Raw genomic sequence first — 27,594 nt, forward strand, 5'->3', positions numbered from 1 at the left:
AAATGTTTAAAAGTACTTTTCCAAAAAACAAACAAACCAGAGTCCTTTTTGTTGGGGATAATTCAGATGGAAATTCCCAGGTGTCAAAAAAGGCTATTTATGTATGCCACTACAGCAGCCCATGTTTTGTTAGCCCAAAAATGGAAAACGACTGAGGTCCCAGCTAAAGAAGAATGGCAACTTAAGCTGATGGAATATGCGTAGCCTGCAGACTTAACATATAGAATAGAATAAGAGAAATAGAGGAACATACTTTTAAAGAAGATTGGCAAATGTTTATTTGAATACAGTGGTACCTTGGGTTACAGACGCTTCAGGTTAAAGACTCTGCTAACCCAGAAATAGTACCTCGGGTTAAAAATTTTGCTTCAGGATGAGAACAGAAATCGCATGGCAGTGGCACGGCAGCAGCGGGAGGCCCCATTAGCTAAAGTGGTGCTTGAGGTTAAGAACAGTTTCAGGTTAAGAACGGACCTCCGGAACGAATTAAGTACTTAACCCGAGGTGCCACTGTATATGGGTAAAAATTGCGTACACTTGAAAACGTTGGCAGCATGAATTCAACAGTGTAAATAAGTTTTGATGGATGCAACAATGGAATACTGAATGCTTTAGTTTATGTAAAATATGCAGGGCTTTATGACATGCAAAATGAACCATGGAAAGAGAAGAAGGGAAGTTGTTTAAATGAATATTCTAAAATGTAAAACAAAGAAATTATACCAAAAAATAATAATAATTCTACAAGAAGCCTCCAGGGATAGAGATCCTCCAGCCTGCAGGCCAGATTTGGCCCAGCACTGGGCCCAAATTGGAACTTGAGGCAGTTTCCCTCAGTGCCTACCCTCTTGCCCCATGGTTGGATGAATAGAAGAAGAAGAAAAGTTTGGATATGATATCCCCCTTTATCACTACCCAAAGGAGTCTCAAAGCGGCTAACAATCTCCTTTCTCCTCCTCCCTCACAACAAACACTCTGTGAGGTGAGTGAGGTTGAGAGACTTCAGAGAGAAGTGTGACTGGCCCAAGGTCACCCAGCAGCTGCATGTGGAGGAGCGGGGAAGCGAACCCGGTTCACCAGATTACGAGTCTACCGCTCTTAACCACTACACCACACTGGCTCTCCTGGATCAGCTGCACAGCAGAATTTCATGTGAGGAAGCCAGTTGCACAGATGATCCCTGAAGGAAGCAGCTTTGGCTTGGTGCCTGGAAAGTGCCGAGTGGGTCGGTGGGCATTTAGTTGGTGAGCAAGCCCAAGTTTCCCACTGATCATAGGGCCATCGGAAACCCCCTGCAATGCGGTTCCCAAGGACCCGAAAAACTGCCGTCCGTCGGGTGCTCGGGAAGTAGTGCACAAGGGACTTTGGCAGGTAGGTGGAATAACCCACTCAAGGGGCCTTATTCTTGATCGGAGATCCTGCTGGCAATTTGTGTACAGTGGTACCTCAGGTTAAGTACTTAATCCGTTCTGGAGGTCCCTACTTAAGCTGAAACTGTTCTTAACCTGAAGCACCCCTTTAGCTAATGGGGCCTCCCGCTACTGCTGCGCCGCCGGAGCACAATTTCTGTTCTCATCCTGAAGCAAAGTTCTTAACCTGAAGCACTATTTCTGGGTTAGCGGAGTGTAACCTGAAGCGTATGTAACCTGAAGCGTATGTAACCCAAGGTACCACTGTATTAAAAAACACAACAGACCTGCACAAGTTATATGCAGAATCCTGTAGCTAATAATTCCTTGTGAGTTATGAGCTGAGAGCTTGCAACACACACACACACACACACACACACACACACACACACACACCCCTTTTCACTCATGAAGGAAGCCCCACTTATGAGTAAAAGACAGGATAATACCCCCTCCCAGATGCAATCTGGTGGAGAAGGCATGGAGCGTTGCCTCTCTCCCCTGACAGGCCATTTGCTTTCCATGCAGAATGCACTGAAAAGAGCCCCATTTTCTCCCCACATCCATCATAAAACACACAACAGGTTGGTGGGCTGAACTCACGGGTTGCTGCATTCTTCTGTGTCCTGCTCAGAGCTGTAGCCGGGGGAGAGGCAGGTCTAGCCTGGGTTTCTGCCCCGGGTGAAGCCAGAGGAGTGCCATTGAGTTTCCTGCCAAATCGATTACTGGATCCTGTGATCTATGGTCCCAAAAACAGAAGTCTGGGAGAACAGAAGTATCCAGGATCCCCCATTCTTTTGTATACACTTCCCACCCTTGGCATTAAAGTCTCCAGTCATGTTGATAGGTAAGTCAGGGCAGATGGAGTCCAAATTCTCAAGCACATATGTAATAAGATCCCATTGTAGGTTCCATCGTCCTGCCCGGACTCTGAGTTCCAGCTCCGAGGGCCTTCTGGCGGTTCCCTCGCTACGAGAAGCCAAGTTACAGGGAACCAGGCAGAGGGTCTTCTCGGTAGTGGCACCTGCCCTGTGGAACGCCCTCCCACCAGATGTCAAAGAGAAGAACAACTACCAGACTTTTAGGAGACATCTGAAGGCAGCCCTGTTCAGGGAAGCTTTTAATGTTTAATAGGTTATTGTATTTTAGTGTTTTGCTGGAAGCCGCCCAAAGTGGCTGGGGAAACCCAGCCAGATGGGTGGGGTATAAATAATAAATTATTATTATATTATCTTGGCTGTGACAGCGGGAGTGGGAGGGATATACACATTGAACATTTTCTATTACTGGGAAATGATCAGGAGCTCAACAATTAGTGGCTAAATATCTCTATTTGTTTTTTTGTCATTGAAATGCACTGCAGACATCTGATCTCCCTGGAGACCTAGAGATGTGACGATAGACTGCTCTGCCTCCTTTCTTTTAGCACAGCCTTTCTCAATCTGTGGGTCCCCAGATGTTGTTGAACTACAACTCCCATCAACCCTAGCTAGCAAAGCCAGAGCTCAGGGATTATGGGAGTTGTAGTCCAACAACATCTGGGGACCCACAGGTTGAGAACCACTGTTTTAGCAAATGTTTTGTGCCACTGGGGAAGTGGTAATTCTGTATAGATTTGTTTTGGATGTTTGGACGTGGGTGGGGCTGTGGGTTAAACCACAGAGCCTAGGACTTGCCAATCAGAAGGTTGGCGGTCCGAATCCCCACAACGGGGTGAGCTCCCGTTGCTCAGTCCCTGCTCTTGCCAACCTAGCAGTTCGAAAGCACGTCAAAGTGCAAGTAGATAAAGAGGTACCGCTCCGGCGGAAAGGTAAACGCTGTTTCCGTGTGCTGCTATGGTTTGCCAGAAGCAGCTTAGTCATGCTGGCCACATGACCCGAAAGCTGTAAGCTGGCTCCCTCGGCCAATAAAGCGAGATGTGCGCCGCAACCCCAGAGTCCAAGCAACATATAGCCAAGCAACAACCACGTATATAAACCAACCACGCGTTGTCGCCATATTCTCGAATAACATTAATTGTTGTTCCTATGCTATATGGGAGTTAAGAGAATCACCTCGGGGACCCATTCCTGGATAGTGAATGTGGGGAACGAGAACTTCTCAGCTGTAGGGGTTGTCAAGGAGTCTTTAAGGGAGTACCATATTGTCAATTTGAATGATGGAATTGGGATCTGGGCTATTGGTAGGATTTCTACTGGTTCATATTATGCTTCCACTCCTCCTGGTATATCTCTGGGATCATCATCCTTGACAAGCATGCAACCCCTTACGTTCAACCCAAAAGAGATTCGACCAAAGAAGATCTGTGTGCTTGTGAACGATGAAGCAGGAATAGTAACCTTCCATGATGCTGACTCAAATAATGTTCTCTTTATCTTCAATGCTTTGTTCTCTGGGGAGAAAATCTGCTCCTTTCTCTGTGTGGGGAAATGAGATGAGGTTGCCATTTGGTGCAAACTTGACAGGTCAGTGGGAGGTGCCAAGTCCTTTAAAAGCAGGGATGGGTGGGGAAGGAACTGAATCCCCCCCCATACCTTCCTCCCTAAAACGTCTGGGAAAAGAACTTTTTTTTTGGGGGGGGGGAGTATGTATGGTGTGGAATGGGCTCAGCATATTAAGTCGTCATCGTCCCTGCCAACTTCTTTAGAGGGAATTAGTAACAGTCTGACTCTATCATGTAGTGTCATTGCTGTCAAGTCTGAATGGGCCCTGTAGGCTTTCCCCTCCAAATAGCGCTCTGTTGTGGAAAGCCAAACACATGAAAACTGCCATACAGCCACAGCTTCAGGGGGAAGTAGTAGCTGAAGAGCGGAGGCTTTTCAACAAGGAACTGGCATGAGGCCCTGATCCAGATTGACTGCTTGTTCCAGATCACAACCACATAGCTGTATTTTATTCAGAACAGAAACACACAAAATAGAAGCACAGTTAAAGAGGAATAGTCTGCAAATACATGATACACAAATAGAGACTTGATATGGGGGCATTTAAATGCTCTTGTGTTATCTCCGGAGCTGGATGGTTTTATGTGCTTCAAGTAGTTCTTCTGTTTCTTTTTATGATTGTTTAATTGTCGTCACCCACTCTGGGACCTGATGTCGAAAGGTGTGTAGGAAACCTTGTAAATAAATAAAAGCAATTCTGCTTACTGCATTTGTGTGTGCCATTAATCGCTTAATATACAAGCTGCTCAGAGGATTTGCAGAACCACTATTAAGTATCATGTTTGAACCAGCAGAGGACAAGGTGCTCAAATATGCTTTTATATTATAACTCTTAAACAGCTGTTGCTTTATTTGAGTCCTTAATATCTGAAATAAACAAGGGCTCCATTAGTCCAGGAAGTGGGGAGTTGTGGTCTGAACCAGCAGGACTCTTCTGAAAGTAAGTGCTTTTAGGTAAAATAAAAATCAAAACAATTCCTCTATGTTTGAAATGACCGGCTTCAGATTTAACATTTTCCAACATGATGCACATTGATGCGAGAAACAGGTGGGGAGCCTTTTGGAGCCCAAATGCTGCAATGTGTCTGGAGTTTGAAAAATATTGGCTTCACCCCATAGGTGAACTTTGATGGATGGTTGGGACTATCACATAATATCACTATGAAATTACCTAACTGACAGATGAGTTCCCTACCCATGCCTTATGGGGAACATTTGAAATAACTTGTGCTGCAGATAGATAGGACCAGTGGCAAAAGTGAGCAGAATTCCTGCTATACTCTCCATCCGCACAAGAAAGAGAGATTATCCCTGTCCAAGGATGGATTTTAGTCAGAAGTACGTGCATGGGACCAGTGAGGCCTGTATCCTGACGGCCATTTTGAGGAGCCTGCATCATTCGGCTCCTGAAGCTGAGGTTTTCCAACTCTAGTGGTGTAGGGGACTTCAGGATACAGACCAGAAATGTAAAACTCCAGGCAGCAATATTTCTTAAAGAGAAGATTTTATTCAATTTGGTTTTTGTCAGACAAAAAGCAAAAAGGGGTGCATTCAGGAAGAAATGAGAGAATGCCCACGAACACCAGGGGCAGACAGTTTTTATACCCTTGAACAAAGCAAAAGTTCAGCCCCTTGACCCACCCCTTAAACATTCCCCTTTATGCATATTCATTAAAAGCTCAACCAATGAAAATTGGTTTTTGCCTCGTTCGGTTCCAAGCTGCATTATACACTAGGTGGCGCTGCGAGCTTAAAAACTATTTGACCTAATTGCTGTTTCCAGGAAATGCTCTGGCCCCCTGTTTATCAGGAAAGGGGTCTGTGGTTTTAACAACTTCAGGCCTAGGTCTGCATTTCGAATCCTGCGGTGGGCAGACATCCTGGGCAAACAGACAGTTTCTCAGAAACAGCTCAACTACTAGCAAAATCCCCTGACCGCATCCTCTTGCAAACTCGCTGTGTTGCAAAAATATTGTTTTTGCAAGCAGGGGCAAGCAGGGGAGAGAGAGAAATGTCTTTTTAGCTTTTAGTTTGCTCTCTAAGATGGCTTTCAGCTTATAAAATGGCTCCAGCCTGGCTCTCCAAAGTGGACCCCTGGTCTTCACTCCTTCAGTGGGAGCTTGAGCTCTTTTTTTATTATTGCATGAAAACATTTATTTCAGTAAGCCCACATAGACACGTCTTTAATTCTTTTAAATTCTTGCAGATTTTACCTTTGTTTTTATTGAAAATCATTTATACTATTTTTGTTCCACAGCTTAGTTTTTTTTAAAAAAAACCTGAACTGGTTTCCAAACATTTCCAAATAAACAAAAGCATTAACAGCACAACAATATTTCAATAACATTTAATAAAAACAAGATCACCACAGCCAATCACAAACAAACAATCACACCCTAGGCCAACCCCAACCTCTCTCACCACCAAAGGAACACAAGTGAACAACACAAGCACACTGACACCAGACTCTACATACATTAAGCATAATAGAAACACCGCTACCCGACCCCACCCCCATCCATCTCCCCTCCCTCCACCCCCCTTTCTTTTTTTTCTTTTTTTTCCCTTCTCCCCCAATGCCTCAACAAATGAAACGGATTTGTAAAAATGTTACATGGGGGGGGGGGAATACGAGGCATTACACTTACACTGTAAAACAAGAAAACCCTTAATAATTTTTTTTTTTAAAAAAAAACATTTAATAAAAACTAAAGTAAACTATACATCAAATAAAACTGAGACGTGTACAGAACAGAAAATTTGAAGAAAAAAAAAAATAGGAGCCAGAATCTAGCAAAACCTGGGTAAACATGTAAGTTTTTAAGAGCTGGTTGGAGATCTCTACTGTCTCTGTCTCATGAATTATTTGAGAGAGAGCATTCCAGAGGGTGGGTGTTGGAGTGACCCCAGCAGGGCCTCATCAGCTTGAGCTCTTACTACTGAAATTTGGGGACGCGGGTGGCGCTGTGGGTAAAAGCCTCAGCGCCTAGGGCTTGCCGATCGAAAGGTCGGCGATTCGAATCCCCGCGGCGGGGTGCGCTCCCGCTGCTCGGTCCCAGCGCCTGCCAACCTAGCAGTTCGAAAGCACCCCCGGGTGCAAGTAGATAAATAGGGACCACTTACTGGTGGGAAGGTAAACGGCGTTTCCGTGTGCTGCGCTGGCTCGCCAGATGCAGCTTTGTCACGCTGGCCACGTGACCCGGAAGTGTCTCCGGACAGCGCTGGCCCCCGGCCTCTTGAGTGAGATGGGCGCACAACCCCAGAGTCTGGCAAGACTGGCCCGTACGGGCAGGGGTACCTTTACCTTTACCTTTTACTGAAATTTGACTCTTGTTTTACCCAGTTTCAAGGGACCGGTTCAAATTTGATCCGAGGAACAACTGGTATTTTTATCATATAAAACATAGCTGCTTATTCACATCCTCCTGGTCTGACAACAGGGCAAGCGAAGGGATTCTGAGTCACCCTTCTCATGGTTCATGCACTTTGTAAACAGCAGCAAAGGAACCGTATGTAAACTCAAACAGGGCAGGCTTCCATCACATTCTGGTCTTGTTTGTTTTGGGGGGGAAGTTCCCGCACACTGAAATTTACCGTATTTTTCGCTCTATAAGACACACCAATCCACAAGACACACCTAGTTTTTGGAGGAGGAAAACAAGAAAAAAAATATTCTGAATCTCAGAAGCCAGAATAACAAGAGGGATCACTGCGCAGCGAAAGCAGCGATCCCTCTTGCTGTTCTGGCTTCTGGGATAGCTGTGCAGCCTGCATTCACTCCATAAGACGCACACACATTTCCCCTTACTTTTTAGGAGGGAAAAAGTGAGTCTTATAGAGCAAAAAATATGGAAAGTTCCATTCCATTTCCTTTCTATTGTTAACACCTGCGGGAAAGCTAAATACAGATCACCACAGTAACATGCAAAACAAGAAGAGTCGTGTTCCTATGCCACATCCTCCAGCAGTTCATACCTGCTTCAGCTGAGCTGAAGATCAGCAGTCCTCTTGAATCAGGCCAGAGATTCATCAAAGATACCCTCAACAGGCTGGTAATAATTTAGGGGCATTCTTAGTGAGATGGATTGGATTATTGTGGGAAAATTTCTGGGACAAAAACTTGTTTAAAAGTCTCTGTTCTCAGATCCAAAGAGTAACTCACCCACTGAGCATGGAGTCTCTGAGATCTGTGCAGAAACGGTTGCAGGGTTATGAGCCAGACACAAGGAATCTGGTCGCATGCTTGGATGTGGCAATGAGGAATTTCAAGCAGGAGCCACTTGTTGGTCAACAGTGATGGGGTCAAGCTGAAATTCTCCTGTGGGAATCAGAAATGTCTCATCTGCATAGATGGCGCTGGCGGAGAACTCCAGTACAATTCCTCTGAGCTCTCAGGGGATGTTTGTCTGTTGAGTTTACGTTGCAGGCCCCAGCCACTGAATGTGGCAAGTCTCCAGGGAGTGAAGGAAAGTTTGGAGAAATGGGAGATGGGAGAAGATTTGAGAAGTTCAACACACACCACAATTGCCTCATTACGTAAATCCTGTTCAGAATGCCACAACACACACGTAACTGGCTGTAAAGTAACATAACATTGTATATAATAAAACTGTAATCATCATATAAAAAAATTGCAAAACACAGTTCCTGGTGGCAAGAACGTATCATATTACTATTAACCTTCTATATGTTTTTATTGTCGTAAAGTCCAAGGATAGTCAAGTCCAAAGATTGTCAAGGCCAACAATTACAATGTACAGTTCCATTTCATACTGATATCTTCCTTCTGCATAGTCCTATGTCTTGAGAGTGCAACAAACAGAACTACTTAGTGACAATAAGGCAGTTCTCAGAATACACCTTGTTTCACCCACTGGGCTTCTTCAGTGACAAGGTTTCCAGGAGAATTTTCAGTAGGTTTTTCCAGCTGAAATAGTCCACAGGAACGCAGAGGTTGTCAGTCAGAGACGCTCCATATCAATGATCATTGAAACTAAGCTATATAGGAGCAATCCCTGCAATGGGGCAGGTGCAGGCAATTAGAATTAAATATTCTTAAATAAAATTAATAAATCTAACCCCTAAAAGGGGGAAAGGTGAAATGAGGAATGTTATTGTTTGCAGAGAAGTCACAGTATGTGGAGGAATTAAGGAACAAAGAGAAGCAGGAATTGTAAATAAGTGAACTAGCGAGGGCATTTGGACAGAGTTGATCGACCATCTCTCCATATCACCAAAAACAAAAGGTCAGAAATTTAAATGAAAACATACATGAAAGTTAGAGATGCATCAGCTGAGAGTCCTGCGACTAGATGATGGTTGGGATCCCTTCCATCTCTACAATTCTGCTATTCTTTGTGCTAATTTATACGCGGAGACAGCAAATTTTAAAATAAGCAGTACAATTGAAATAGAAATACAGTAAATCTTACCGTAGCAGGGGGAAAGTCTGTGTCTTCCCTCTCAGTATGCTGACTGGATGCTAACCGTGCCTACGGGCAGTGCCAGAGTGCCAACTGCTCTCCCTTCTCAGGGCTCTTTATCCTTAAACCCAACTTGGATTGGATGCTCCTTCAGATACAGACAGTGTGGTACAGTGGTTACAGCGCTGGACCAGGATGGGGAGTTCAGGGCAGAGACACACAATAAAAACACATAAAATCATAAATTCAAGCAAACCGTTGTGTGGATATGTGTGTTTTTGCTTTTCTTTCTTTGGGCTTATTTACTTTAATTATATTTTGATCTAAAAGCCTAATTACATCAGCTACGGTGTCCTGGTTGTGGTGAATTCAAAAGTCAATTGTCCCCAAATCCTGTTAACATTTGGGACTGGAGCAACAGTGTCTATATGAGAACTGGGGGTGGGAGACAGGAAACCATTTCTTCCCTCACTAATTCCTTCTCAGATAAACGATTGGTTTTTCTCAGGCTTTACTTCATTTTTCCTCCTGCTCCAGTCAGTTCGTATTTGACCTTTTATTAGCCTCATGATGGCCACACAGCTCTCGCTCAATTTTTCCTGGGGACTGTAGTTAGTTAAGGGTGCTGGGAAGTGTAGCTTTCTGAGGCAAATGGCCATTGCCAGGATTCTTTGGCAGATACCATGCACTTTGAATTCATGGTACGGATGTGAAGCTGCACACCATGAGGGTTTCTCCTGGTTTATGCTGTTGCTTTGCAAACACTATGAGTCACCCAGAGGCAGGGAAAGGCCCAACCTTGGACTTTAAACTGGAGAAACGAAACTAAGCCTTTTATTCCCGTTTCAGGCAGACGAAATGGCAGACGAGAGTCCAGTCCAGAACCTCTGCGAGGAAACGACATGCCGCATCTGCCGGGAGTATTTCAAAGACCCAGTGATCATAGAATGCGGCCACAATTTCTGCCAAACCTGCATCACCCAGGCTTGGGGGAAATCGGACCAAGAGGCTTCATGCCCTCAGTGCAGGGAACCTTGTCAGCAAAGAAATCTCAGGCCCAACCAGCAACTGGCAAGCATTGTGGAAATAGTCAAGAAATTCAGCCTTCAGATGGCCAGAGCGGCGGAAGCGCTGGGAAGGGTTTGCGAGAGACACCAGGAGCCCCTGAAGCTCTTCGGCGAAGGCGACCGAGCCCCCATCTGTGTGGTGTGCGACAAATCCAAGGAGCTTATAGTGATCCCAAAGGAGGAGGCCTTAGACGAGTATCAGGTAGGGAGCTGTAGGACTGGGGACCAGGCTTCCAAGGGATGCTCAGTTATCCTAAGGATGGGGAAAATATTTCAGCCCGAGGGCTGCATTTTTCTCTAGGTGACATTCAGGTGGGTGTTTTCCAGGGTGCAGGAAGGGGGTGGAGGTGTGGGTGGGCGGGCGGGCCGCTCCAAGTGCCCTCACTGAGGGGGGTGACATTTGGTGCACCGCCTGCCCGTGACCCCCAAGCCTACCCCGAGCTGTTGGGGTAAGGAAGGGAGCTACGCCACTCTGCCAGCAGGATTCCCCCCTTCTCCCTTCGTTTTGCCAGCTTGGGGGAGGCTTGGGCGTTGTGAGCCATGAGTGGCTCATTCCTCCCCCGTGCAAAGAAGTAATACCGACCAAAAAATAATGGCAAGATAAATTATTTGACTATCTAAAATTGGTCCGAAGGACAGGTGCAATTAAAGGTCAGACCAAACCAAAATTCCGAAAAGGAAAATATAGAGATTACCTTAAAAAGCAGTCCCCTCAAATTAATACTTGGACTTGTTTTGACTAACTTTTGCAAAACGAACCAGGGGGTAAAAGCTAAAAAGCAGAAAGAAAAAAGGGGTAAAAATGAAAAGAGAAGGAAACAGTTTACTAAATATGAAAGTAGAATGAAGGAAGTCAATTGGAAGAAAAGAAGAACTGAAATATAGTATATACATATTGTTTAATATTTGCTTAGTATAAGATTTTGTATTTACCTTTGATGTTGTTGTTTTTTCTTTTTTCTTTATGTTTTATGTTTCCTTTTTCTTTTTGTTAGTGTGTGTGTTTGTGTTGCAAAATAAAAATTAAAAATTATTTCAAAAACTAAAAAATAAAACGTTCTTTTTTGGTAGGTATGGGGTTGTTTTTATTTTGATTATATATTTTGTGCTTTTATATTCTGATTTTGTTCTGTGAACTGCTCTGAGATCTTCAGGTATAGGGCAGTATATAAATTAATTAATTAAGTAAGTAAGTAAGTAAATAAGTAAGGGTCACAGTAGCCCAATCTTGAATGCAGAAATCTTTAGCATTTCTAGGTAGGGCTGGGGATATATGGGACCTGAAATCCAGTCAGTACAGGCAGTACATAGCTGTCAACGTTTCCCCTTTTTTAAGGGGAATTCCCTTATTCCAAATAGGATTCCTCACAAGAAAAGGGAAAAGTTGACAGCTATGAGCCAGTACTGAGCTAGTTGGACCAGAGGAACATATAACACAGTATAAGACCGCTTCCCGTCTTTCTAAAGGTAAAGGTAAAGGTACCCCTGCCCGTACGGGCCAGTCTTGACAGACTCTGGGGTTGTGCGCCCATCTCACTTAAGAGGCCAGGGGCCAACGCTGTCCGGAGACACTTCCGGGTCACGTGGCCAGCGTGACATCGCTGCTCTGGCGAGCCAGAGCCGCACACGGAAACGCCATTTACCTTCCCGCTGGTAAGCGGTCCCTATTTATCTACTTGCACCCGGAGGTGCTTTCGAACTGCTAGGTTGGCAGGCGCTGGGACCGAGCAGCGGGAGCGCACCCCGCCGCAGGGATTCGAACCGCCGACCTTTCGATCGGCAAGCCCTAGGCGCTGAGGCTTTAACCCACAGCGCCACCTGCATCCCTCCCGTCTTTCTAGATATGTCTAAAAACCCCAGAGCATAGGTATCAGGTATTAGCAATGTAGCCAAGTGGCTCACAATTCTGCTGCAGAATCATATCAAAGCTTCCTATTAGCAGAGGCCCAGGAAGTTCTACCTGCAAAATACTGCAAGGTGGGGAAGGAGGAGCAAATGCTCTGAGGTTATGAGGGGTAAAGGATGTTATTAGGGCCAGTGTGGTTTCCTCTGGGGGTACTCAGTGGAACCGGCACCTTTCCACCCTAAATGTGGAAATTGTGGCACTTCCTGTGATAACTTCTTGGTGAATACTACAAGCTGTTTTTCTTAAAAGAAGAAAGAAAAAGAACGAGCTATGAATAGGGCTGTGCACCAGCCATAACCTCTGGTTCGTACCCCAATTTAACTTTAGAAAAGAGCATGGTTTGGTGCAGAAAATGTGAGAGGGTTACTGACTTGGCTCAGGATCTGAATCCAAATCCCGTACAGATACTCTGTTTTGTGCAAACCTGGTATATGAGCAAACTTTTTATCTGTGTCCCCATAATTTTGAGCCCTCTTGTTTCCCCCCACATTTAATCAGAAAATGAATTATTAGCTATATACATATGCATATGTGAACACTGATTTAATTCTACACCGAGAATGGAAGTTTCCTAGAAGCTATACATAGACTCTCCTCATCCTTCATGTTCTTGGTTTCTTGAACACACACGGCTGTTACAGTTTATGAGTATATCTCTATTGCCAAAATTAACCCAAATGCCTTCTTGGTCACCCCAGGGTAGAATCCTGCGTCATTTGGAGTTCCTGAACAAACAGAGAGAAGAAATTCTGTCTTCTAAACTGAAGAGGGAGACCGAAAGCCAGAATCTTCTGGTAGGTGCAAACCTTCTTGCCTCTCCAGGATGGTTATACTTGACAGAGTGAGGCCTTAATTCTGTGGTGGAGCCTATGCTTTGCTTGCACAGTGTTCCAGGTTTGATCATTGGCATTATCAATTAAATGGATAATGGGTGGTAGAGTTGGGAAAGGTCTCTACTTCAGACCTTGAAGAGCAGCAGAGGATAAAATTGGTAGGGTTGTCTAGGGGCGAGTGTAGTCCTTGAGTCCAAAAATGTCCAGCCATGCCAGCATTAATCCTTTAAGAATGAAGTGAACCCCACAAAGCCAGTCTTCCTCCTCCTTCTCGTCACTTCCTCACGGCCCTACTATTAGGCAGAGTGAGGTGGTCAAGGCAGGATGAAGATACCAACAAATAGAGAGCAGCAGCTAATAGATCAGTAGGTGAGCAGCAGGAAAATACTAAGGACCGAGCCAAGCAAAGAGGCTGTGTCCTGCTAAGCCAGCCTGCCTGCCACCCTCAGCTGTGACTGAACTTCTGTACCATTGTTAGCATTGAAGTAAATATCAACTGCCCTGCTTGTGCACATGGAATTAAGGGGACATCTAAATGTCTTTGTCTGGCTATGACACTCTCTTTGCAGAAGCAGACAGACATGGAGAGGCAGAAACTCATGGCTGATTTCAAGCAATTGCACCAGTTTCTGGAAGAACAAGAGTGCTTCCTGCTGGCTCGATTAAAGGAACTGGACGATGAGATTAAATCCTGGGAGGACAAACATATTGCAAAACTCTCTGAGGAAATGTCGTCTATCGATGACCTTATTAAGGAGCTGGAGGAGAAAAAGAAACAGCCAGCGACTGAATTCTTGCAGGTAAGAGTTGCCACAATTAAATAGTCCAGGTTGTCATACAGGTAAGGGTTGTACCCCCAACCACTCTATTGGTTTACAGAAGTACAGTAGTACCTCGAGTTACAAACGCCTCAGGTTACAAACGCTTCAGGTTACAAACTCCGCTAACCTCGAAGAGTTACCTCGAGTTGAAAATTTTGCCCCAGGATGAGAACGGAAATCGTGTGCCGGCGGTGCAGCACACTTCTAGTTAAGAACAGTTTCGGGTTAAGAAGGGACCTCCGGAATGAATTAAGTTCGTAACTAGAGGTACCATTGAATTCATAGTAGGGATGTGCATTGGTCACACATTTTGTTCCAAACTGTGATTTGGAGCTTCATCAAACTGCATGATTCAAGTTGACCATTGGGAAGGCTTCCCTGTTCTGCTTCTGGGTCCAGAATTTCTTCATTCCCCAGCTTCAGTACTTGGAAAATTTAAAACATCTATTACACCCATACTCCCTTTTGATAGAAGTGGATGGAATTTGCAGGAAAAGTTGCTCCTCCAGTAGGGATGAAGCTTGCCAAATTACAATGGATCCAGGGAGTTTTTGTGCTAGCACTGGCACCAGCAACACTGGCCAGTTGAGTTCTCCCTCTACCCAATTCAAACATGCCCTCACTGTTGTGTGTAGAGCAGTATACATCATCAGCAGTAGCAGGTAGACATCTGCTCTCCGGCTGGCAGCACCAGTGGTGGAAGCCAGCAGCAGAGCATAGCCCGGGATCAGTGGCGTAGCGTGGGTTGTCAGCACCCGGGGCAAGGCAAGTAATTTGCGCCCCCTAACCCTGGATTTGTGCCCCCTAACCCTATCCCTAACCCTAACCCCCAGATGTTGCGCCCGGTGCGGCCGGCCCCCCCTGCACCCCCCACGCTACTCCACTGCCCAGGATCACTTGCAGTTGGCAGAAGATCCCATTCCATGACGAAGCATAACTGGGGGTGGGGTTCTGGGGCAGAGAGGGGGGCCTACATGCCCATTCAGGGGGATTTTCAAATTTAGAAGTAAATGTCTGGGCTTTTGTAGTTTAATTAAGCAGCTGGAGGAGAAACAGAAGCAGCCAGTGACTGAATTCTTGCAGGTCAGCAATGGTGCAACGAAACCCTCCAGGTTGTCCTCTGGGGAAGGGCTGTTCATCAGTCTATAGTCTATAGAAGTATTTACGGTAGGCACGTGCAGTTCAGTATTTGGTTAATATATGAAGAAAAGGGGAAGGTAATAAACTGCTGGAGGCAACTGGTGCAAGGGACTGAATTTCTCTCATTCTGTCTCTTCCATCTAGAATATGAGAAGCATCCTGGAAAGGTATGTGGCTTTGTTATGAATATTAATATGAATAATATTAATTTCCTTCCTTGGAGGTAAGGGATAAATTGATTTGGTCTATACTTTTATTTGAACCAATCTAATTCAGAGTTTACAGAGCAATAAGCAGATCAAAAAAACAGTTACCAATCTGACTGCACAATTTTACAAATGTTGTGATGCATTTTTTCATATGGGGAAATGCACAAAAAGCATACCAAAATGGATAGGATTTTTTTGGGGGGGGGAGAAAGCATATAAAACACATAGTAGGGCCGTGAGGAAGTGACAAGAAGGAGGAAGACTGGCTTTGTGGGGTTCATTCTTAAAATGTTTGCTTCTATTCAGCTGTCAATCCACAGAAAACCCGACTGACCTTTGTTCCGATTCAGCGGTAAACAGCGGGGACTTTCGTGGGGAAAGCAGGGGGAATGAAAGAAAAACCTATCATGGACGAGCCCTTGGTATCTTCCTGCTGCTCCCACTTTTCTCCTTCATTCTGATGACTGAATTAAGAATGACTTGAGAATGACCTGATGGAGCACAATAAACTTAACTTTCTTCACTTTCTTCTTCCTAGGTGTAATGAAAATGAATATAAAACCATGAATGCTTTTCCTCCTGGATTAGAAGAGCAAATAGATAATTTCTCCAAAATGCATCCTTTTTTGGAGAAGGAGACCGAGAAATTTAAAGGTAACAAAGATCATTGTATGATGTAGATATGGGATAGATGGATAGATAGGTTGAGATGATAGATGATAGATGATAGATGATAGATGATAGATGATAGATGATAGATGATAGATAGATGATATAGATAGATGATAGATAGATAGATAGATAGATAGATAGATAGATAGATAGATAGATATAGATAGATAGATAGATGATAGATAGAGTTGCATGCCTTGCCAATTTCCAAATGGTGAATATTCCAGGGGTCCCCGGCTGCTTCACCAGGGTTCAAGCTTCCTATTGGCAAATGAGGCACAGCAGAGACTGTGGTGTCCTTAGGATATATGGTTTATTTACACATATATACAATCTGAGCCTACGATGGAGGGGTTCACAGGCACCCCAAGAGAGTCTTGTTTCTCCCATAGCCCCAGCCTTGCATTCAAAACAGGAACCCACCATCGTGCTCTGATTCTCTTTCTATCTTGCTGCCTTTTGCAGCCTGTCACATCCCTAAACTCTACTCCAAAATACTGGTTTTGTCTTCTAACTCTCTCAGAGCTGGGGGAGGCAACTTTTCTCAGTGTCCCCCACCCCAAACATGCTTTCATAACACTTAATGCTAATGTTGGAAGAGGGAGAAAGATGGAGTACTATGGCTACATTTTAGATTTAGGCCTGAACACACTTTCAAACATTCTATATCTAAAATATTGCCCTTGGAGCCAAGTACGAGTATTGACTTTTTCCTCATTTCACTTTTTTCCTTAGACGTTGTGCTCTCTGGACCTCAAGAAAATAAAGGTACATTTCCAGGTTTGGCAGATCTTTAAACAGTTTTTGCAGATGAGATATGGGAGGGGTTTGCACTGTTCCCCACTTCAATCTCCCAGCAGCACAAGATTGCTGGGGTCCCAAGCTGCATCCCCAGGGTTTGATTTTCTTTTGGGAAATGAGGCACAGGAGAGACTGTGGTGTCTTTAGGATATATGGTTTATTCACACATATATACATTCTGAGCCTATGGTGGAGGGGTTCACAAGGCGGACAACCCAAGAGAGTCTTGTTTCTCCTATAGCCCCAGCCTTGCATTCAAAACAGGAATCAACCCTCCTGCTCTGATTTTCTTTCCATCTTGCTGCCTTTTACAGCCTGTCACATCCCTAAACTCTGCTCCAAAACTCTGGTTTTGTCTTCTAACTCTCTCAGAACTGGAGGACTGGGAAGCAAACAAGAGTAGCTGAAGCTTGACATTTGAGCGTTCTTTTTATCTATTTCTCTATTTAAAATTCTGAGTAATCTTCATTATTTGGCATTGATTTTTCTGAAACACTCCCCCCGTCCCAATGTTTTCATAAAATGTAATGGGAATGCTGGAATGCTGTGGCTTGCTGAAGTCAGCTGGGAGTTCACCACACCTCAACTGGTGTGTGTTATGAGCACAGCAAACGGAGTCATCAGAGATTTCCTTCTCCCATCTGAACAGCATCTTCCAGAGTTCGTTAAGGGGGAAACTTCTCCCACACAGTTCAAAGTAACCAAGTGTTTAATGTCTCCAGACACAAGACCAGTCCTTCATCGTCTTTGAAGTAAAGATACGTACAATTGACACTGATCGCCATGCTAGCTAATGCTTCTGTGGAATACCCACAGCCTCTTCCCCTGAGTCTCACAGAGTCAGACCCTTGACAGCAAATGGGACAGGGCACAGACAAGACAGACAGAATGAAAGCAATGCCCTAGTCAACTAGAGCACAACTGTTAAGTGTCTTACTTGGCCATTTCTTCAAGATGTCCCCAACTAATCAAGTTCCTTGCTATTGCAGCTGGCTCTGCCATGCCCTCCTCAACACCAGAGAGCATACAACAAGGTGAAATGTGCATCATGAGGGAGAAGAGCAACTTGGGAACACTTGGGAAAATAGCATCAGGTACGCTGCTTGGGGGCGGATTCCCCCCCCCCATTTGTTTGTGTGAGAAAGTGTGGGGGAGATTTTGCAGTTAAATCTACAGTAATAATGCACATACTTACTAGTTAGCATGTGAAGGAGTTAAGACCATAGAGCTGTTTTGCTGATAGGCCACAGACCATAGAAATATAATTGGTAGAGAGGGCAGTGTGTGGTGTCATTTCCCCTTCTCTCCTGAGGGGGAAGAAGGGAATAAATATTTCCTGTTCTCTCTCTCTCTCTCTCTCTCTCCCTTTGACCAACAATGGAGGCAGACATGTTAATAGTTAATATATTCCCACACTTACCTAATAAAAACCCATCAGAGACCATAGAGGAGTGTGAGCCACTCCCTCCCCCTTTTTTAACCTCTCTCCTGCTCCTATTTCTTCTGTTCCCTCTTCCCTCTGGTCTTCCTTCCTTCCCTCTTCATAGCTCCAGAGGCTGTTCACCCCTCCCACCAGCAGATGGAGATACACAAAGCAATCCTACCTGGGTCTGCCCAGACATAGGTGTTGGAATCCATGATTTGCAGGCAGCTTAGCACGTTTGCAATTAGAATCTCCACAGCATGGGAATACAGGACATGAAAGGAATTTGCCTAGAAATAAGGAGACCCAGCAACAACCAAGTGATTGTCTGAGTTCCTTATGCAGGCATGACCTATAACACTGGTGTGTGTTGGAGAGTGTTAGTGTGGTGTGGTTAGTGCTGAGGAGTTACTGAGAGTGAAGAAATCGTGTTGTAAAAAGTAACTTGTGAATAGCCTGTATGTTTGCTGCAGTAAATAATAAAACAACAAGAACCAAGTTACTAGTCAGCAGTTTTTGTTCCTGCTCGTCGTTCAGCTGGGCAGTCTCAAGAGTTGCTCAACAATCGCTGCGATACTCTTCTATACTCTGCTAAGCTGTGCAACAGGCGAAAGCACTTCAAAGGTTCATCGCCTTCCAAAAGTTTTAACAATAGGTTCTACGGAATTCAGAGGGATTCATTTCCAAGCTAGCAAGTGTAGGAATGCAGTCTTCTACTTCGTTCCTTGGGCAAGTCACTGCCCTCTGAGCCTCACCACCTTAACGAAATCCATAAGCTCCGCTCTGACTAAGGATGGGGAGAAATTCAGGTCAGTTCACGTGGAAAGGCGAATCTTACCTACCTCCTTTGGAATTGGCACTCCTCCGAATTTTGCCGCACAGTTCTCCAAGGATGCAACGTGTAAAAAAAGGTAAAGGACCCCTGGCAGTTAAGTCCAGTCATGATCGACTCTGGGGTTGCGGCACTCATCTCACTTTACAGGCCGAGGGAGCCGGTGTTTGTCCGCTCCGCAGACAGTCCCGTCCCCCCGCCGGGTCATGTGGCCAGCATGACTAAGCCGCTTCTGGTGCAATGGAACACCAAAACCAGAGCAGCACAAGGAAATGCCGTTTACCTTCCCGAGGGAGCGCTACCTATTTATCTACTTGCACTTTTGGGTGTGCTTTCTTACTGCTAGGTTGGCAGGAGCTGGGACCGGGCAACGGGAGCTCACCCCACCGTGGGAATTCAAACTGCTGATCTTCTGATTGGCAGGCCCAAGAGGCTCAGTGGTTTAGACCACAGCGCCACCCGCGTCCCTAGGTGTTTGAACATGCAAAAAAAAAAGTGTTAGGAGAAATTCACACCAGCAACACAGATGGATTTTCATGAGTACTTAAAAAAAAAAGAATTTGCAAAGGAATGTGAAAATGTGAAGAACTGAATTTAGGAGTAGAAAACATAAACCTAAATTTGGTAATTTGCCATTTCCTAGCCCTGGCTCCCACCCATCCAAATTGTAGCCAATCCATAACCCCCTCAGTAGCTTTTCTAAGCACACAAAAAACCTATAGGGTACCACAAAAGATAGATCCACACATGCACCTTGCCCTATAACTCAAACACTGACCCGGCCCCCTCTTTCTCTGTGTGTGAATCTCTCTCTCTCTTTCAGTGAATATAGTTTTGGATCCAGAAACAGCAAATCACTACCTCATTCTCTCTGAAGATGGGAAGAGTGTGAGGTGTGGAGGGGAAAGGCAAAATCTGCCCGACAGCCGAAAGAGATTTGATCCGAAGACCTACGTGCTGGGCAGCGAGAGATTCCGTGCAGTAAGAAAATGGTGGGAAGTGGAAGTTGGGGGAGAGAAAAATGCCACGTGGGCTGTGGGGGTGGCACGCGAGTCGACCCCAAGGAAGGGACAGGTCAGCCTTAAACCCAGTGTAGGAATCTGGGCTGTGGGAAAAGCCATGGTTGGCTCATTGTATGGACTTTGGGCTTTTACTGCCCCTGAGCGGACGCCTTTGCTCTTAAATCATGAGCTCAGGAAGATCCGGGTGACTCTGGACTACGAAAAGGGTTCTGTGGGATTTTTTGATGTCGAAGGAGATGTCTTGATCTTCACTTTCCCGAAAGCGTCCTTCTTTGGGGAGGAAATCCGGCCCTTTTTCTTGGTCGGGCAAGGAGCTGAACTGAGCTGCTGAATCTTGAGGGCACGACTCCTCACAGCCCCCTCCCCAATCGCCCCCAATGCCCCGAAAAAGAGTTGTTTTTGCACTTCCCACGCAACTGTATGAGATCCAAGCAAAGAGCTGTGGAATGGCGCTCAGGGAGGAATGGCCACAGAAATTTGGGCCTTTCCATCTGTGGGGCAAGAGCGGGTTGGCATGTGGGAAGAACAGTGTTCTTGTGCTTTTAACAATGGCCTGGCAGGCAGAAATCCAACAGGCTAAGCCTCTTCTAGTATGAAAATACAGTCATGGGGAAAGCTTCATCACCACTGTATTCCCTCTCATATTGTATTATGGCAGCCATGTTTTGTTATGGTCCTGTGGCAGCCATTTTGTTACTGGTACCGACAGCACACCCTCAAAACTTGAGATGTGCCCTCGTCCAAAAAAGTGGGCGCCCACTGGTCTACAATATCAGTTCTGTACTGTACTGAGCGTTTTGCATCAATAAACCATCTCCTTGTTTTCAGTTTCAGGGTTTAGTCTGTGGTCCTTATCCCTGGCTATGTTTCACCTACTTAGGTGAAAAGCTGAGCCTAGAGTAACAACCTAAAGGGGAAATGTCCTTGAAACTTGAAAACGTTGGCAGCATTAAGATAAATTCAACAGTGTAAATAAGTTTTGATGGATGCAATAATGGAATGCTGAATGGTTTAGTTTATGTAAAATATGCAGGGATTTATGGTATGCAAAATGAACCATGGAAAGAAAAGAAAGGAAGTTAAATGAATAAGTGGTACCTCAGGTTAAGAACTTAATTTGTTCTGGAGGTCTGTTCTTAACCTGAAACTGTTCTTAACCTGAGGTAGCACTTTAGCTAATGGGACCTCCTGCTGCTGCCACGCGATTTCTGTTCTCATCCTGAGGTAAAGTTCTTAACCTGAGGTACTATTTCTGGGTTAGTGGAGTCTGTAACCTGATGCGTCTATAACCTGAAGAATCTGTAACCCGAGGTATCACTGTATTCTAAAATGTGGAGGAAGATTGGAAGAAATTCAAGGACTATCTACAAAAATATTGTAAATTGTATGATTGTTAAGAAAGATGTAAGATTAGCAAAAACATGGCTTCAACAAACTAGTTATAAAGAATATAAATTTAAATTTAATTGGAAGATGAAAACATAAATTTTGGATAAGTAACATTTTATAATTAAGTTTCAATAAGAGTATGTTAAATCTTAAAATTTGAGATATTAATATTGAAAAAATATATTATATGAATTAAACCAAGTTAATAATTTGCTGGTAAAATTTATGAGTTTAGAAAGCAGGAACAAGGGTTGTGAGGAAGTCCAAAGATGAATATGAAATGCGGATTTTGGAAAAGATTGTGTTATTACCTATGTATTTTATTGTTAAACTAAAATTTAATAAATATTATAAAAAAAATAAAAATAAAATGTAAAACAAAAAAATTATACCAAAAAATAATTATTATTATACAAGAAGGCTCGAAGGATAGAGATCCTCTAGCCTGCAGGCCAGATTTGGCCCAGCACTGGTCCCAAATTGGAACTTGAGGCAGTTTCCCTCAGTGCATACCCCCTTGCCCCACACCTGGCATCAAATGCTGTATCAGGTGTGGGGCAAGGAGATGGACATGCTTGGATCAGCCGCACAGTAGAATTTCGCACGAGGAAGCCAGTTGCACAGATGATCCCTGAAGGAAGCAGCTTTGGCTTGGTGCCTGGAAAGTGCCGAGTGGGTCGGTGGGCATTTGGGAAGCATGGTGCAAAAGTGCTTTGCAAGCCCAACGCTCAATACTTCCTAAGCTTCCCGCTGATCATAGGGCCATCGGAAACCCCCTGCAATGCGGTTCCCAAGGACCCGAAAAACTGCCGTCCGTCGGGTGCTCAGGAAGTAGTGCACAAGGGATTTTGGCAGGTAGGTGCAATAACCCACTCAAGGTGCCTTATTCTTGATTGGAGATCCTGTTGGCAATTTGTGTATTAAAAAAACACAACAGTCCTGCACTTAAGGGCACAAATTTGAAATTAACACAGGCTAGTTTTGCCCTAAGACGGCCCCTTCATCTTGAATATATGCTGTACACATAGCAAGGAGGTGACAGTAAGATCAGATCAGGGGAGATTGAGGTTGGTGGCCCTAAATCTAGACGTCTTCACACCACACCACACATTCCTGGAAAGCAGCAATGTTGTTGCTCTGCCTGCCCGTCCCAACCCCGAGTAGAATTTTGAAACCCCATAGAAGAAACCTCCTTTTTAAAAATAGTTTTTATTAATATAAAGTACAAACAAACAAGAAAAAAAGAAACATTAAAAGTTACAAAACATAGGAGCAGTACAAGAATTGTCTTTTTCAAATAAACAGAGAAAAGACAGTGTAGAAAAATAGAAACAGCAAGACATGTCGTGAAAGCCAAATTTCACAATTTGTTGGGGGGAGATTTATTTCTTCACCTTACATGGAACCTAAAATGACTACAAAATTATCATTTCCTAAAATGAACAATCGAACAAAAATAAAATTGAAAGGAATCTTGAAAAGGTTTGCGCAGAACCATGAAGAGGGGTGGGGTGGCAAAAAGCCTCAAAGAGAGACAGAGACAAAACATTTTAAAAGGAAACCAGAACATCGTGGCTGATCTTATGAAAATGCAGTCATTAAACGATCCTGTGACCAAATAAATCCAATTCAAAACCTGACCTCAGATAGACAATTGCTGCCCATGGAAGTTCTACTTTTGACAAACAATTTGCTTTTACTGGAAAGGCTGCTAATTTTCCCTTTGGTCGGACAGTCATAATAATGCTTAGGGTTCCTTTGTATTCAGATGATATATTGCCTACTTTTTATGCCCTGTACAAATAAATGTGTTGAGGGGTGTGTGTATTTATGTATGTATGTGTATGTATGTACACAAACACGCATCCGGGGGTTGGGGTGCCAAACTTGGTCTTTGACCGGGGTGACAGAAAGCCTAGTTTCAGCTCTGCTCTCGCGTCCTGTGTTTCTCTGCTGCCCCCTATTGAATGGAGTTTCCTCTGCAGTCAGCACAGAAGCCAACACAATGCAAAGGCAAATCTCCTGCCAACCTAGCAGTTCGAAAGCACATCAAAGTGCAAGTAGATAAATAGGTACCGCTCCGGCGGGAAGGTAAACGGAGTTTCCGTGCGCTGCTCTGGTTCGCCAGAAGCGGCTTAGTCCTGCTGGCCACATGACCCGGAAGCTGTACGCTGGCTCCCTCGGCCCATAAAGCAAGATGAGTGCCGCAACCCCAGAGTCGGTCACGACTGGACCTAATGGTCAGGGGTCCCTTTACCTTTACCTTTTAAGAAAATTTGTGTACAAAACCTCGGGAGGCTGTGGACTCTCCTTCCATGGAGGTTTCTAAGCAGATGTTGGACAGCCATCTGTCTTGAATGCTTCAGCTCAGATTCCTGCATTGAAGGGAGTTGGACTAGATGACCCTCGAGGTCCCTTCCAGTTCTACGATTCTACAATTCTTTGATTGTAGGAGCAGGGAACATCTTATTACTGATGTTTGTAAACTGCTCCAAGAGGTGTTTTAGCTGAAGAGCAGGGTAGAAATGCTTTAAAGAAAGAAAGAAACTAAAGATACTTGGCACCAACTTCTTTTATTTCACTCACAAAGGAAATGAGATTAAAGTGAGGTCCCAACAGCTACGGATGTGGCAATTTCAATTTCACTCTGATTCCCCCCCCCCCAGGCTTAAATTCAGTTCTCTGCATTCCTACATCAGTTAGTGGTTTTGTTTCATTTTGCTTTGCTTTGTTTTAAAAGTCCTGGGCATTTCTGTGCAATCTTCTAATATACACATTTATTTACTTAAAATAAATAAACAAAAAAATTCTTTAAAAAGATAGCTCCTAAAAACTCCCTTAAAAGAATAAAATCTTATTGTCCCAGGAAGTCTTTAAAAGAATCCTTCCAAAAAAAAAAAAAAGATTATTATTTTTTTTTTGAAAAAAGACAATTTTCCAGCAGCATCTTAGAGGACCAACTAAGTTTGTTCTGGGTATGTTTGTTCTTAGTTGGTCTCTAAGGTGCTACTGGTGCTTGAAATCAACAGGAGGCTTAGTACTTGATAGCCTAAATAACAGACACATTTTTGCAAAGCATATTTCCCCATAGATATATATTTCCCTAAAATAATTCATATTTGTATGTTATTTTTACTCACGTTTGCACACTTTACTGCACTTTACCACCCCAAAGTGTCCTGAACAGCACCTGCATATTTGTTGGCTTGTGTCAGGTCCCAGCCCAGTTCTGTTCCAAACCATCAGGGAGGTCAGAGTTCAAGGGAAGCTGGCTGTCAAGATGAAGTCAAAGTTCCAGAGATCAGGATCCAATGGCCGGAGACAGGGGCATCCACAACATAAGGTCCAGTTTCAGAGAAGCCGGATCTGGATCAGAGGTCTCAGAGGCAGGAGCATTGTGAAGGTCAAGCAGCACGTGAGATCTTAGGCAACTGTAACAGGGCAGAAGGTCAGCAACATCAGTGAGTGAAAGGTCAAAATCAGGTGGGGGTCGTGATCCTAAGAAAATGGCAGGAAATGGGGAGCTGTTTGAGCAATTCTCAGGCCAGAACTTTGTAGGACTTGCTGAAAGCAGATAGACCTGTGAGGTTGAGCTGACAATGTTTAGGTACGTAGGTGGTGCCCATGAACAACAAAGCTTAGTGCCACAAGAAGAAACTCTGGTGATAGTTGCGCTGGTCTTCTTCTTCTTCTTCTTCTTCTTCTTCTTCGGTGATCACTCATAGCCGAGCAAGATTGTCTTCCATAAACACGGTTTTAACAATGAGTCCGTAAGTGACTGTGGAGGCCGATTCTGTATCCACACGTCCTTCCACAGTGGGGACATTGGTTTCCGGGCGGGAGTTGATCACGGTGGTAGCGTGGGTAGGGCTGGTAGCGTTTGAGATGACGTCCTCGTGCCTGTCTGCTTTGAGACCCTTTCCTGTGCCTTGGAGCTGGACGGCTGCATCTGTAGGATATTTCCCCACCGACACAGGAGACATCGATGCAATTCACTCTGGTCCCAGAGATTAGCTCCATCTCCCCTCCTTCCACTTCAATCAGCATGCGGGCATTCTTCTTCACATCCTCCGGTTCCTGGCAGAACCTGTGCAAGGCAATATTAAGGCTCTTCCGGACATCGGGAGGTGTCCCTTTTAGGGATCGCACTGTTCTACGGATCCTTTCCAAATTCTTGGCATTCAGGTGTTCCTTGTGGAGTGGTAGCCGTTCCCGGTACATTTCCCAGGTCTTTGGTTCAACCCCATAATGAGGTTCCCCCTTGTCAAAGCACACTGATATCTCACATTGCCCCGTCCCAGAGATGAACTCCAGTTGAACTTTGCGCTTCCTAATGATCAACCGGGCATTTTCCTGCACTAATAAGGGTTCCTTGGGGAACTCCTTCAGGGCCAGCTTGAGACATCTTCTCAAATCTTCTCCCATCTCCCATTTCTCCAAACTTTCCTTCACTCCCTGGAGACTTGCCACATTCAGTGGCTGGGGCCTGCAACATAATCTTGACAGATAGACATCCCCTGAGAGCTCAGAGGCATCGTACTGGAGTTCTCCGCCAGCATCATCTATGCAGATGAGACATTTCTGATTCCCACAGGAGAATTTCAACTCGACCCCATCACTCTTGATCAACAAAGTGGCATTCTCCTTCACGCATGTTGGCTCCTGCTTGAAATTCCTCATTGCCACGTCCAAGCATGCGACCAGATTCCTTGCGTCTGCCTCATAACCCTGCAACTGTTTCTGCACAGATCTCAGAGACTCCATGCTCAGTGGGTGAGTTACTCTCTGGATCTGATAGCAGACATATTTAAACCACAGTTTTTGTCCCACACTAAGCAAATCCATCTCTTTAAGAAAAGGAGCTTACTTTCCTTTAAGAATGCCCTCAAATTATTACCAGTCAGTCGCCTGTTGAGGGTATCTTTGATGGATCTCCGGCCTGATTCAGGAGGACTGCTGATCGCCAGCTCAGCTGAAGCAGGTATGAACTGTCAGAGGACGTGGCATAGAAACATGACTCTTGTTTTGCATGTTACTGTGGTGATCTGTATTTAGCTTTCCCACAGGTGTTAACAATAGAAAGGAAATGGAATGGAACTTAAATTTCAATGCGTGGGAACTTCCCCCAAAACAAACAAGACTAGAATGTGACAGAAGCCTGACCTGTTTGAGTCTACATACAGTTCCTTCACTGTTGTTTACAAAGTACAGTGGTACATCGGTTTATGAACTTAATCCATTCCGGAAGTCCGTTCTTAAACCAAAACCGTTCTTAAACTGAGGCGTGCTTTCCCTAATGAGGCCTCCTGCCGCCAGTGCCCTTCTACCGTTTGGCTTCTGTTCTGGGACACTACTTCCGGTTTTGCAGAGTTTGTAAACTGAATACAGTGGTACCTCCAGTTACAAACTTAATTCGTTCCGGAGGTCCGTTCTTAAGCCGAAACTGCTCATAACATGAGGTGCGCTTTCCCTATGGTGCCTCTCGCTGCTGCCACGCTGCCGGTGTGTGACTTCCGCTCGCATCCCGGGGCATAATTTGCAACTGGGAGCATCTACTTCCGGGTTAGCAGAGCTCGTAACCCGAAGTGTCCGCAAGGAGGACAGTACATATCAGGTTTCCACTGTAGTTCGTAAAGAGGGCTGTTCTTAAACCGAGGCACCACTGTACATGAACCATGAGAAGCGTGAGCCAGAATCTCATTCGTCTGCCCTGTTGTCAGACCAGGAAGATGTGAATAAGCAGCTACGTTTTGTATGATAAAAATACCAGTTGCTCCTCGGATGAAATTTGAACCGGTCCCTTGAAATTGGGTGAAACAAGAGACAAAATTCAGCAGTAAGAGCTCAAGCTGATGAAGCCCTGCTGGGGTCACTCCAACACCCATGGGTGGTCACTTCATTTGTGGGTGCAGCACCAACCCTCTGGAATGCTCTCTCTCAGATAATTAATGAGACAGAGACAGTAGAGATTTCCAAACAGCTCTTAAAAACTTACATGTTTAGACTCTGGCTCCTAATTTTTGAAATTTTCTGTTCTGTACACTTCTCAGTTTTATTTGATGTATAGTTTACTTTTGTTTTTAGTAAATGTTCTTGAAATATTGTTGTTTTGTTTATTTGGAAATGTTTGGAAACCAGCTCCTCTAAAAAAACTAAAAAACTAAGCTGTGGTAAAATCTGCAAGATTTTAAAAGCAAGTGTCC

The 27,594-nt window shown here is 44.5% G+C and overlaps 1 protein-coding gene across 3 annotated transcripts in view; it reads left to right on the forward strand.

The window, feature by feature from the left end:
* The first annotated feature begins 7,804 nt into the window (after nucleotides 1-7,804).
* The window catches only part of LOC307208636 (zinc finger protein RFP-like), a 115,936-nt gene continuing 96,146 nt past the window's right edge, over nucleotides 7,805-27,594 (forward strand). Inside the window, exons 1-9 of one of the 3 annotated variants that reach the window (XM_079963460.1) lie at nucleotides 7,805-7,905; nucleotides 10,126-10,545; nucleotides 12,948-13,043; nucleotides 13,652-13,882; nucleotides 15,188-15,210; nucleotides 15,791-15,906; nucleotides 16,660-16,692; nucleotides 17,715-17,819; nucleotides 19,804-20,835. In XM_079963460.1, coding sequence (XP_079819586.1) covers nucleotides 10,135-10,545; nucleotides 12,948-13,043; nucleotides 13,652-13,882; nucleotides 15,188-15,210; nucleotides 15,791-15,906; nucleotides 16,660-16,692; nucleotides 17,715-17,819; nucleotides 19,804-20,333 — 1,545 coding nt within the window. In that variant the 5' untranslated portion in view covers nucleotides 7,805-7,905; nucleotides 10,126-10,134 and the 3' untranslated portion in view covers nucleotides 20,334-20,835. Of the gene's footprint in view, nucleotides 7,906-9,754; nucleotides 9,978-10,125; nucleotides 10,546-12,947; nucleotides 13,044-13,651; nucleotides 13,883-15,187; nucleotides 15,211-15,790; nucleotides 15,907-16,659; nucleotides 16,693-17,714; nucleotides 17,820-19,803; nucleotides 20,836-27,594 lie in introns of those variants that run through there. The other 2 variants (XR_013835205.1, XM_079963459.1) reach the window with 2 other exon arrangements.

The sequence above is a fragment of the Podarcis cretensis genome (assembly GCF_951804945.1).
Source record: "Podarcis cretensis genome assembly, chromosome: 2".
NCBI lineage: Eukaryota > Metazoa > Chordata > Lepidosauria > Squamata > Lacertidae > Podarcis > Podarcis cretensis.